General features: G+C 43.4%; 1 protein-coding gene across 1 annotated transcript in view; it reads right to left on the bottom strand.

Annotated features, from left to right (window-relative positions):
* The window catches only part of LOC146812870 (alpha-2-macroglobulin-like protein 1), a 227,443-nt gene extending 215,378 nt beyond the window's left edge, over positions 1-12,065 (bottom strand). Inside the window, exons 1-2 of the mRNA XM_085619944.1 lie at positions 11,913-12,065; positions 3,997-4,180 (exon numbers count right to left, since the gene is read on the bottom strand). Coding sequence (XP_085476070.1) covers positions 3,997-4,180; positions 11,913-12,055 — 327 coding nt within the window. The 5' untranslated portion in view covers positions 12,056-12,065. The remainder of the gene's footprint in view (positions 1-3,996; positions 4,181-11,912) is intronic.
* Between the last annotated feature and the right edge of the window lie 1,156 nt (positions 12,066-13,221).

The raw sequence follows: 13,221 nt of genomic DNA, 5'->3' as shown, positions 1-13,221 counted from the left end.
GCAGAATTACAGAAACAGTTTACAGCATGAGACGAAATGTGAACAATTAAAAGTTGCATTAATATAATTATAATAATTAAAATTATGGTGATAGATTCTTATTTGCTTTTATGTAGTGCTTCAAACTGCTATTTTTACCCTTTGAAGCGCTTTAAATAACAGTTGCCACAATGTTTCAGCGTATTTTTTCCTAATTTATAAACCCCTGAAGGATGAAATGGTGAGCTGGCCCTACCAAGATAAAACTGCATAGCCTGCAGATCAGGCCAGATGTCCACGGCAGGCACTTTGACATGTTTGGGCATCTTGCAAACTATAAAATGTATCCATGCTCACCGTGGATCAAAACGTATTCCTTACAGATTGAAACTCTTTTTTTTGCAGTTTTGGATACAGCTATGTTTGCCCGAGGGCATTAAGACACTTTACAATAGAAAACGTCACGCTTTTTTATTGGTTGAGGCACAGTTAGATTAGGTGATTTTCCCCAAATCACTGGATGTTGAGCTGAAGGTGATATTCGGATTTGGGTGCTCAGTTCCAAAGCCGGCAGCTGTACTCACTACCCGTACCCCCTCCATCAACAAGTAAAGAGGTTTCCACTGCATTCTAGTTTTTTCATTACAACTATCTAATTGTCATATTTTACTGACATTAAACATTGTTTTAATTTCACTATGTTTTGTTTTTGTTTTGCTCGGATCATTGATTTATGTGTTGATGAGTTGGTACTCGAGGGAAAAAGCTCCAGTCTATGAGTCGACTTGAGTTTTTAAGTCACTGAGTTGTGAGCCTGTGAACTGACATGGCATAGTTACACACTATTTTGCCACAAAAACGCCTGAAGGTTTCTTTTCATAATCTGGACCAGTTGTTGTCGGGAACTGATGAGACAGAACATGAAGGAGGTTAGAGAGACCCCTTTACCTAGAAATTTAGAGAGAACAGACAGTGGGGATCATGACCTCTGCAGACAGTGTGTGATTGACAGCAGTCCATCAGCGAAGATAATGGACAATTCATTGCTTAATTTGTAAAAGAATAAAGTGCCAGGGTGCTCCTCAATGGCCACTGCAGCTAGCACAATCCATCGCCCCTGACAGTGCTGCCAACGACAGTACGAAGACACCTACTAACCATCACACTCATACAAGTAGTACACTTCAGGCTATTCAAGGCCCCCAAAGCTATACGAATGGATTTGGTTGTAGGTATTTTATTTTTAACGTATATATTGAATTAATATACAACTGTTGTTATGCTCAACTCTAAATAAACAAACAGTGCCACCATGTGGCAGACTGTCATAAGTGCCGGTGTTAGCAATTAAGTGCAGGTGCCGAGCTCCAGAAACCACCGGCTCAAATTAAGCACTGTGTCAGTTCCTCATGCACCCAGTGCATAATCACTATATTGCATACAAAATATTGTACTACAGTAATATCACTGTAATTGCATCACAATGGCATGGAGAATTATGATACCTTCTGCTTTTAAATTATCTGTACCCCATATAGGTAGGTATGTTGTGATGTAACTATTAGGTCAAGGGTCGGGACTAGGTGTGGACACATACTGCACATAAATACTAACAAAATCATTTAGTATAGTATAATGGAACATAATATAAATGTAGACAACAAAATAGTAAAATGAGTAACTCATACTAAAAATGATTTAATTATGTGTGATATCTTAGATGAAAGGTAAATGCTAAATAATACTGTGGTATCTGACATGCTGTCATACAACCAGGATTATGAGCATTACTTGAGGCAGGAGGACAAGGCCCGGCAACTAATGTGGAGTGAGGCTGGCCCATGATGGCTGCAACCACAGAGTGAATCTGGGCAGCTGTACCAACTCAAGACATGATCCACACAAGGGGCCCGATTCACAGAGGGACTTACGTGTAGTAAAGTTACAAGTGCAAAGTCTCAAAGTCTCCGCACTCGTGGTGGAATCTCTGCACTGTTATGTTGTGTGGATTTCTAATGCACGGCTAATGACCAGTGAGGGTATCCAGGTGCTGAGTAGGGCGAGGACCCGAGAAAGGTGGATGGATAGAATTATGTTTGTTTTTTCCTGGAAGAGCCAGGTCTTGAGCGCCTTTTGGAAGTCCATGAGGGAGGAGGCAGTTCTGAGGTGTAGCGGGAGGTCGTTCCAGGCTTTTGCTGCGATGTGTGAGAAGGAATGTCCCCCGCAGGGGTACATACAGTACCATGTAGGCCGGTGGGTTGGTAGAAGTTGAGGCGGTGGTTGAGGTATGCTGGTCTGATTTTGTTGAGGGCTTTGTAGGAGTACATGAGCAGCTTGAATTGGTATCTTTGCTGGACTGGGAGCCAGTGGAGTGCGTTGAGGTGCAGTGAGATGTGAGCATTGTGTGGAATGTCCAAGATGAGCACTGGGGGTGGAATCTCCGCATGACACACTGCATAGAGTGCGCCGTGAGGAGATTCCGCCTGAGTTAATGAGATTCCACCACAAGCGCAGAGGTTCAGCCATGAGTGTGGAGACCCCATACTCATAGCTTTACTACTTGTTGTAAGTCACTTTGTGAATCGAGCCCAAGAAGTTTGATGCTGCTCATAAACTGTGAAGCCCTCGTGGGCTAGGCCCACATGCAGATTCAGAGAGAGAAGATACTACTGATCTTTCGGGAATGAGTGAGTGTGAGTAAAGGAGTATATACTGCTCAGTGCGTACTTTAAGAACCTTGGAGAATGTACCATGTATGGGTAAACTGAAGGCATGGATTCTGAGGAATTCCTCCCTCCATATGGACTAGAAATAGGAAAGGCTGACAGGGGCATATGCCTTGAAACATGGAAAACATATTCTGCTGAGAATGTCTTGGGTGTGGCATCCTCTTGGAATCTTTGCTGCAATTTGCCAATGGTGAGCATTTTTGAAGACTGAAGGACTCATGCTAAATAATAAAAGCACCTTTATTTATATAAACTCAGCTCAGGGGTATAAGTAACTAATGGCTACCAGTGATACAGCGGTTTGTTGTAATTGTTTTGGTCATTGTATATGTACTGTTGTGAGACAAGTTAGTACATATTTAGTTTAACATATTATTGCACGAATACGCAAGCTTCTAAGACATTTTTAACCTGTGGCATAATGTGAGTGCCTCTTGGATCCAGTTGGATCAGCCTAGTGCCTCTGCAGCTTCTGCGAATTCTGTGACTACAGACAGATGTAAAGGCCCCTAAACAGCACACACCCAGGCCCATGCAGACCAGCATCATTCTGGAGCTAAGTATAGGCTTAAGTCTGAGAAGCTAATGTTTAAACTCATCCAGAGCTAAAGTAGAAAAGAAAATTAACACCTCTAAAAAGTAGTTTGAAGATGAAAAAGAGGTGTAAGATGTTTAATATGGACATAAAGACCGAAAGGTACCTAAATGTTTCACCAGAACAATCTATGAGGATGCCTTTAGGCAGTGGTTAATTTGTAAAAATGTAAGTGCCAGGGCCCTTGTCAGGAGGCTACTGCGGCATGCTCTACACATTGCTCCTGCTAGTGCAGTCAATGCCAGTACCAAGACAGCTACAAACCATCACACTCCTGCAAGTGTGACAATTCAGAATTTTCCAAGCCTCATCAGCTATAAGAATGGCTTGGGTTCAGGCATTAGTCTTTTTAATGCATGTTGAATTAAGAAATGACTGTCGCTGTGCTCATACCTAAATTAGACAAACAGCTCCACACTGTGGCAGACTGTCATAAGTGCCAGTGTTGACAAATAAGTCCCGGTGCTGAGCACCGTAAACCACAGGATCAAATGAAGTACTGCCTTTGGGTATTTACTATGAAGTATCTATCACTTGTGGGTGAGGTGGTGATACACCTTCATGTACGTTCAGTCGTTAACCTTTACCATGAACCTTGCAATTCTAGGCAGCTAGCTGGGGATTCAGTACTATAGCTGTGTCGGCTTTTAACCTCTAGGACCTGGGCACTGCCAACCATCATGGATACTGTACCTGGAAAGAGACACATTTGAAGTATGTGGAGGGTTCAACATTTTCTTCCAGGAGGGTAAGGGTGACCTCCTGCAGGTGAAGTTTGACTGTCAAATGTGCAGTCCCATTGAGGCCGTTGAGATGGACGCAGGCCCGTTCTGTGTGCGGAAAGTGGATCTCTGCCGGGATCAGTACTGCATAGTGCCTGGAAGGGAAGAATACAGAGGTCAAGGGTCGTGTCAGGCTCTGTTCTCACTAGTACCATCACACTCACATGGGCTCCTTTAGGGCCATTCTTCCCTCTACCTTCCTCGGTCCTTCATCATCACCCACTCACTCATAAACATGGTATTGATTTAGTTCTTCAAAGGTTTAATCTGAGATGCCCAGACAAGGCAACCAGAGGTAACCTTAATAGTGGGTGCTGGAATCAACCGCCCTATGTCCACATATTCTGGTGATTGCGGTATTCTGATTCTAGGACAATGCTCATTACAGTATAGGGCGCAGGGGGGTCACGGTCTCACTTTATTACTCCTTATCAAATATTGACTCTTTCTTTCACTTACCTCTGCGTCTTCTTTGCATCACACATATATCATGAGTAATATTAAGGAAGATGTGCCACCAGTGCATCCAAGAAGGTGTACTACTAGCCCATGTAGGAAGGTGTGCCACCAGTGCATGCAAGAAGGTGTACCACCAGCATGTGTAGGAAGGTGTGCCACCAGCGCATGTAAGATAGTGTGCCACCAGCGCATGTAGGATAGCGTGTCACCAGTGCATGCAAGAAGGTGTACCACCACCAAAATTTCATGGCTGAACACTTCAATGCTTGCATGGGTGCAAAAAACACCCCACTGCTGAATATAACAAAAATCATAATGCAGGTCTTTGTGCCTTCAAACTGACCTGGCCCATGGTCTCATTCTTTAATATCTCCCTCAAACATAGGATGGAGATTTTATTTTGAATGCTAGAATCCAAAGAGTGTATAAATCTAACTCGCCTTGCCCGTTCCAGATCATGACCTGATATGAGCCCAGGTCCATGCTTGACTCTTCAGTCACCGAATTGGGTGGAAGATGTTTCAAAGGGATTCTCTTGATGACTTCCAGGAGAGTCTATGGTCACAAGCCAGTAGTTCTGCACCATACTGAACCAGGGGTGGTACTTTACCTTTAAAAGCTAATAAAATGGACTTAGTATATAGTCCCCATATTTGCGACTAAACTTTGCTAAATCGCCCAAGGTTATCATAGACTGGACAAATCACTCATCTAAATTCACTGCCTAGATTAAGGAAGCAGAACATTTTAAGCCATTATATTTATACGCATGTTCGCTCTCCATCAGATTTCCTCTAAACTGCCAGGAATATATCCATTATTTCTTCCCAAAATGTTACTGTGAGGTGATTATTAATGCAGTATTCTGGCAGGGCCACCTGCTTTCTTGGCAGACTGATTTACTAAAGTGTCTCCATGTAGAAAACATGAGATATGGACCCTGCCTATTCTAGGAGAAAAAGAAGCCGTTTCTTTTAAGATAAATCGGTAAGTCTGTCCGCGGATAGGGCAGGGGCCAGTACACAACCCTGACAAGCCATTGTGCACTTGAATCATTTGAAGAGTTGGTCTGTGGGCCCACATCCACCTGTGCTCAAATATGCAGCACACCAGGAACTGAAATATATCCTGAAGACATGCTCCAGGCAGTCAACATTTTCCAGAGTTGCTCTTTGCCAATCAGACCAAAAAACCACCCAGAAGTAAAAGCCCCAACCCTCAATTCAGCCTCAATTATGACATTGTTAAAGTCCCCTCCAATAATCGGGATTGAGTCTGACACTTCAGTCATGATGCAACCAATCACGTTCACAGATTCCACATGTAAGGTGGGTGTGGCACATACACCACAGTTCTGTCACCTGGTGAACTCTCCACTGAACCGTAGCCATAACATAAATGCCTTTGAGGAATAGTCATTTCTTTGAATCCTGGAATTAGAGTGATGTACGTGAATACATCTCTGTCCCCAAGTGCCTCTCATGAATCCTACAAGCTGGCCTTCATTACCCACTAGGTGTGTCTCCTGCAGTAGTGCCAGTTATATCCGAGGATAAGTGTCGTCATTTTGAAAAACAAAGGCAAGGACACATAACGCAAACATACAAAGCTGTTCAAACAACACACACCTGTACTATATTGACCAGGGGGATGCACAGCAATTTATCGGGGCCGACAAGCACGCAATAGGGATACAGGACTGGGAAATGGTGTGAGGGTGCCAATTAGACTTGAGGACCCAAGAACAGAGGGGCAGTCATGCACCCAACTCTGCAGTCAGGCTAACTACAAGTCTGCATGAAGTTCGGACTTGGCTTTTGTAAAACATCTTTATTGCTAATAAAACTGAGGTCTTGTTAGTGGGCAACAACATTGAGCAAGTGCAAAATACACTCTGGCCTGTGACTATGAGAGAAGTTTGCTTTCCGTTAAAGACAGTATAGTCTCTAGGAGTTATGCGGGATCAAGATCTCTCCCTCAAACCTCAGATTAACACTGTTTCCTCAGCATGCTTCTAATCTTTAACACTCTTGAGGACAATTGTTGCATACCTCCCACATCACCTTTATGTTCAGGTAGTTTCAGCATGTGATTTATTAAGAGTTCACTATTGTAGCAAAGCTCTTCTGGGCCTCTTCGAGGCCTCCTTAGTTAAGCTTCAGAGGACACCGAACCTCACAGTACGGAATGTAAGAAGTTGCGTAAATTCGACTATGCTATTAAGCCTCAGCTAAACTCCAATGGCTACTGATTGAGCTGTAGATTGTCATAAAGAACAGAATTTTCTGTGAAGCTGAGAAATCACATCCTGCATGATTCTACCACTGCACCCTTCCAAAAACCATGCACGCCAACCAGCAGATCCTACACTTGAATGCCCATTTCAAACATTCTTGGATGGGCGGCCTTTGCGTGGTTCTCAACTCTGCATTAACTCCCCTTTACAAATTAAGAACACTCAAATCTTTCCTTCAGAAATTCCTTAGAAACTCACCTTTTCTGCTGGTCTCTTCCTATCTCTTGGTATTACATCCTTACAAGTTTAATGCTTTCTCCTATGTGCCAATATGCCTATGTTGGTTAATGGGTGCTTTATAAAATTAATTAAAATCACAGCAGGTGCAGAACATGTGTGACTTGGTTCAAGGGGGCTGCCAGAACAGTCACTGGTAACTATCAGCAGACGGCTCGTGCTGGTCGCACAACAGAAGGAGATCTGAAGTGTCCTAAGAAAGCTACAAGGCTAGTGTTCCAGTGAACTCCCAGTTGTGCTGTGTGTGGAGTTGACACCCACACCACTCTGCCATTAGACGTATCTCCACTGGGCTCCATCAGTGCTCCACCTGTTTGTACGTTGTTGCAAGCCGCCTTCTGCTTGCAGAAACACATCTGTCTAGTGCTGTTGGACTCAGTATTGGGCATAGATTGTGCCAAGGCCATACCATCAACATATGCAACCAAATACACTCTAAAACTGACCTTCCTGAACCAAGTTGTGGATAAGCGGCCCCACTGCCTTAAGTCAGAATCCAAATTCAAGATGGCCTCATCGCAGGGCAAAATCCCTTCGTCCAGTGACCATGTTATCTAACGGATAGTCTCTGTAAACACCAGTCATCATTTATTGAATGTTTACTCAGACAACCAAAAGTTGACTAAAGTCCCAAAATCAACATGGGAGTGGGCGGTCAAACCGTCTAACTGGATCCAATCGTCTAGAAAGTCCATCAGTGCCACCTAAAAAACTGGGAAGGATCCCTGTGCTGTAAAGCACTACAAATGCTCCTGCTCCAGGAGATAGTCTAATGCTTACCACTGAGAAATTCAATCTTTCATGACTACATCCTGATTTGACGCTGTCAATAACTCAGTCACTCAACTCACTCCTTGAAGCAAGCAATCTTTCCATTTCAGAAAAGACCTTCGAAAGAGTATAAAAAGTACCTAATATGTACAAGAATAAAAAATGATCCCATTTCAGAGATACAAGGAAGGCCACTGCGATTGGCGACCAAAGAGCGCTATGAGGATCCTCACAATTCTCCAGAGCACAGTTCACAAATATCATGGCCCTTTTTATTTGTTTCTGCTTTACAAACAATTCAATTCTTATCAAAATTCTTCGAAACAGTTAACACTCCTCTTTAAAATTTGTGACATCATGTTTTTTAAGCAGTGGCAGAAGCCAGATTTCCCTTACCCTTCCTCATAATGTGCAGAAAAGGACAATGGTCCCAAATTGGATGGGAGGTTATCTCAAGGTCAGAGAGAGCTCCCCCCGTCCATAATAAGTCACTGGGTGTTCCCAAACTGAGGGGCATATATACAAGCCCCTATCGCCATAACTGCCATAATATCTCAGTCAGTCCAGCACACCCTTAAACAATACCTTGCCAAAATCAGCCTAGCAAATACTCACACCAGTCTCAGCTACCCATGCCCCCAGCTACCATATCTCACAAGCCCCAAACCTCCTGTGCATGCCACATTCCTTCATGCCTTTGATAGAGCTTAGATTTCACCTATAAAATGTATGCATTATTGTGTGACAAAAAGCTGCAGACATGAATTCTAAAATGGCACGCAGATTGTGGCGCAAGCAAGATGAAAACATAGGGCCTGATCAGAATGCTTCAGTTTGGAGGTGCTTTCATGTGAAAACATGCTTAATTAGTTGAACAGCCATGTTTATATGTGATTAATCCATATGTAATCTCACTATAGAATGCACATTAATTTAGAAAATGTATTTGTACTTTTAAAATGGCATCATGTATTTTTGCAAGAGTAGAAATGTGCTGAATTGTATTTCACAGTGTAGAAAACCACGTGATTTTAGTTTACTTTAGTGGACTCAGTTTTTTGTAGGTTTTTTTTTGTTTTTTTTGCCGTTGGACACTCAGAATGGAATGTACTCCTCTTTCCCTAGCAACTTTCAATGAAAGGGCTCTGTTGAAAAATCCTGCCTACAGTTTCCTTCGACCTTCACAATGTTGCATATTTTTGTAGCCTGTTTAAACGTGGAGAGAAAAACACATTTTTTTTTCATAAATCACAAGACTGAAATTTGAACAGGAACAAGTCTGATTAATGACGTATCCAGTCAGCCCATGGGGAGATGATGTGTCTTGAAGTTCCGATTGGACCAGCTATGAGGATTGTGCACGTGAACTTTTACTTGAAATATGGCTTACAAGTGGGAGGAGTGGCTTGCTTCTTTTTTCATTTTTTTCTGAGGGCCAGGTCCAGTTTCTGTGCTGGACACAGAGACAGGGAGGGGCTGCATTCTGTGGGGGCTATGGTGCAGCTTGAGACACAGACTAGCACAGTGAAGCAGAGGTAAGAGAGAGAAAGAACTGAAAGGATCAGAACAGATTTAGATTTCAGGTGCTAAACTGCATTTATTTCTCTTATGGTATATTTTTGCCATTATTAATTATTGATTAACATTGTAAGACTTACTCTTTTCCTTAGAAACTCTTTAAGAATTTGACTGACAATTTGCACCACATTTTCCTTCCTATATGTGATGCTTATATGCAGACTATAATATGTTCTGTATTAATGCTATTTTCCTATTTTTCAATTCTGTAACCTGATTGATATTTGACTAATGAATAAAGAGTCAGAGAACCTTATCTTTTGACTTAAAATAAAACCCTTTAAAATAACTCACCACTCTCAGTATTGCCTTTAATATTGTTTGCATTTAATTATCATATTTATGTAAAGTTTCCTGTTTGGTTAAACACGGTCATCAAAAGGTCCATCATTTTCACCCTTTACAGCGGTAAACCATAGGTAATGAGGTTTTGAATAGGGAAATTACCAGGTAATTACCGCTGGATCACCTTCTAGCCCTCGCTATACACTCACACTGCTCATCACAAGTGAATTCACCATACGTGTTAAACCTTTCCATACAGCTGCTCCCCACTTGCTGAGCTACTCACCCTCATACACATGCCCAGATGTCTATGAAACAGCCAAAGTTCAGATGGCATGATATGAACACAGCCACTAAATCACCCTCTTGCAGTCACAACAATGGAACATGACATCTGCAACCACATCAGCCACCCCCTCTGCACACCCAAAAAAGGCAATATAACCCAGGTTTGGACTGGCCTATGGGACAATCAGGCATGCACAAAGGGCTGGTGTTACAGGACAATGTTTGGGCCCTTCTTTTGGTTGCCCTATTTTATGGTTTGCTGGGTCTGTGTTTATTGTTATTTGTCATTGATCTTAAAACAATCATTGCCTCCGCAAACTCATATCAGTGCAATGATCTGCTGGTAATTACAAAGCATGGCAGGCTTACAATCAGTTCACCACCACAGCCACACCTCAAGGAAACTATCAGAAAGCCCCCACACTATAGGAAATGCATGTGAAAATAAGACATCTTACCACAAAACACAACAATTCCCACCCCATAAAATATGCCCACATCCTTGAGCAACAGTTCTTCTCCATCCGACAGCCCATCTCTGCTTTAGGTTTCTTTCAATAGTTTCACACTAACCGCATTAACTTACTCCTCACTGACTTCCTCCGTGCCAGCTGCAGGACTTCATCCTTTCAGATGCAGTCTGTGGTCCAACGCACATGTGCCACAGTCACTGCTAACATACTGCTCTTAAAACAGCATCATACAACATTCTGGTTGCATGCAGTGCTGCATATATCCAGACACACTCCAAGCAAAATGTAGATAAGCACCAGCATCAAAAAATTGACACTCTCAGTAAAATCCCTTCACCCTCAGTAAGATCCCTTCCTCAAACCACCAGCCATACAATAGAACCAGGTGCATCCACCACCATGAACCAACAGGGCAACATTGTCCTACACCTAAGCCCTCATCAACAACCATGCAAACCAGTCTGACTCACAAATCAGTCACAGTGCATTCTGCCTCTCGTACCTTAGCTGCTGCTGTTAAATTCCTGCTCAGTCTACAATCACTATTGTGGCCTGCACTATATTTGCTCACCAAAAATCGCATTGTTATTCTGATTTCTAGACAGCGATACCCCAGAGGTTCAGAAAGCAATCCCACCTGCCAATGTATTCCAGTAAAGAACAAGCAGACCCAGAGAGGGAGAGATTGCCACAATCAACACCAAATCACTCCAATCTATTCCTGTTCACAATCTACAGCTAATGCTGCACTGCAGACTTTACTCCACCAAACACACACTCTCCATACACTTTATCACCAGAACAACCCACACCGTTGTAGTGATCACTGACTATTCTTGTTCAGTCATTCCCTTGTCTTCTAGACTCACCCAGGCTTCCAGAATGAAGTACCACAGAGTACAGAATACAAAGGTGAAAGAAGGCACAGATGAAGGCACAAAGAAGCCACTCAAGAAATCCTAAGAGAATGATGCACAGGAGAGTCTAAAGAGATCAAGTAAGACATTTCAAAGATGACAGTAGAGAAAACTCAGCGATGTCAGAGGACAAGTTCAAAGATGACAAAACAGAAAGCTTGAGGATAAAACGCAAGAGAGCCTAAAAAAACGAAAATGTTGGAAGGTTCAAAGAAGACAACAGAGAGAGCTCAAATTATCGAAGAAAGGCGTAAGAAGATACTTAGAGACCAATCAAAGAAGACACGAGACTAGGGGCAACATAGAAATACAGGGAAAGCTCAGAGAGGACAATGGAAACTTCAAAGAAGAGACAACGGAAAAAGAAGAAAGCTCAAACACCTTAAAGAAACATGTTAAGGTTCAAAGAAGATTTTTTTTCAAACTCGTAGAAACATGTAATAGCTCACAAGAGACAGGAAAAATAACTCAAAGAAGACAAGAGAAAGCTGGTGAGAGGATACACCAGGTAGTGAAAACTCACGGGGAGGCTTCGGATCCTGTGAGCAGGTTCAGCAGCAGGAGGCAGGGAAGGGTGACCAGGGCCCAGGCCTTCATGGTGTCAGGAGGGGCAGCCAGACTGAGTCCTGGCCAGAGCCTGTCCTCATATACTGCCCCTACTCCCATGCTCGCCCACAGGCACAAACACCAGGGTAGGCAGGAGGTGAGGGCAGCAGGAAGAGGGCAGGAGCTGGTAAATATTGACCCAGCTCCTGATTGGCCAGTTCCAAAGACTTCCTGGGTCCTACAGGGTGATTTCAACAAAGTCAACAAGAGTTTGTTGTCTGTTGACCCTTTTGTGAGAAGGGCCATGAGGTGAGGGTCAGAAAAGGGGGTCCCTGGCAGAATCCTTTGGCTAGCTTTATAAGTCTGTTGTAACAACTGCTGTGTAGTAATATTGTGTTCAACAGCATGGTGACGTTGTACCATAGTGTGTGTTGTAAGTGTTTGTAAACTACGCAGCATCTGTCAAAATAATGAAAATACTAATCTACAGTCAATAAGGAGGCTTTCACCTAAGTGTGTGGTGCCTTGCCTAATCTGTATTCAAAAGGGGGTGGTGATGGACGGAGCATCAGAACCAATCAAACACTCACACCCAGTCAACAGATCTGGGTTTGATACATCACCGTTCTTTAGCCCACTTTGCCACCCCAGTTCAGACATGGCCATATGCAAATCAATCTGACCCTGTGCCTCATGGGAACAGTCCAGCCCGAACTGCCAAGCCATGCCTTCCCTGGACCGGAAACAAGCTTCCTAGGACCGGTTTCTGGCATTTCAGCCATCTTCAGCCAGGCTTGCTTGAATCCAGTGGCAAAGTAAGCAAGGAACTCACGTCTGAGCATACCCTGCCAACTTATGGCGAACAAAGCGGTACAAAAGGGGGTGGTGATGGACGGAGCATCAGAACCAATCAAACACTCACACCCAGTCAACAGATCTGGGTTTGATCCATCACCGTTCTTTAGCCCACTTTGCCACCCCAGTTCAGACATGGCCTTATGCAAATCAGTTGGCAGGGTATGCTCAGACGTGAGTCCCTTGCTCACTTTGCCACTGGATTCAAGCAAGCCTGGCTGAAGACGGCTGAAATGCCAGAAACGATCCTAGGAAGCTTGTTTCTGGTCCAGGGAAGGCATGGCTTGGCAGTTCGGGCTGGACTGTTCCCATGAGGCACAGGGTCAGACTGATTTGCATATGGTCATGTCTGAACTGGGGTGGCAGAGTGGGCTAAAGAACGGTGATGGATCAAACCCAGATCTGTTGACTGGGTGGGAGTGTTTGATTGG

The sequence above is a fragment of the Triturus cristatus genome, chromosome 7 (genome assembly GCF_964204655.1).
Source record: "Triturus cristatus chromosome 7, aTriCri1.1, whole genome shotgun sequence".
In the NCBI taxonomy this organism is placed as follows: Eukaryota; Metazoa; Chordata; class Amphibia; order Caudata; family Salamandridae; genus Triturus; species Triturus cristatus.
This window is presented reverse-complemented; position numbering and strand designations above follow the sequence as displayed.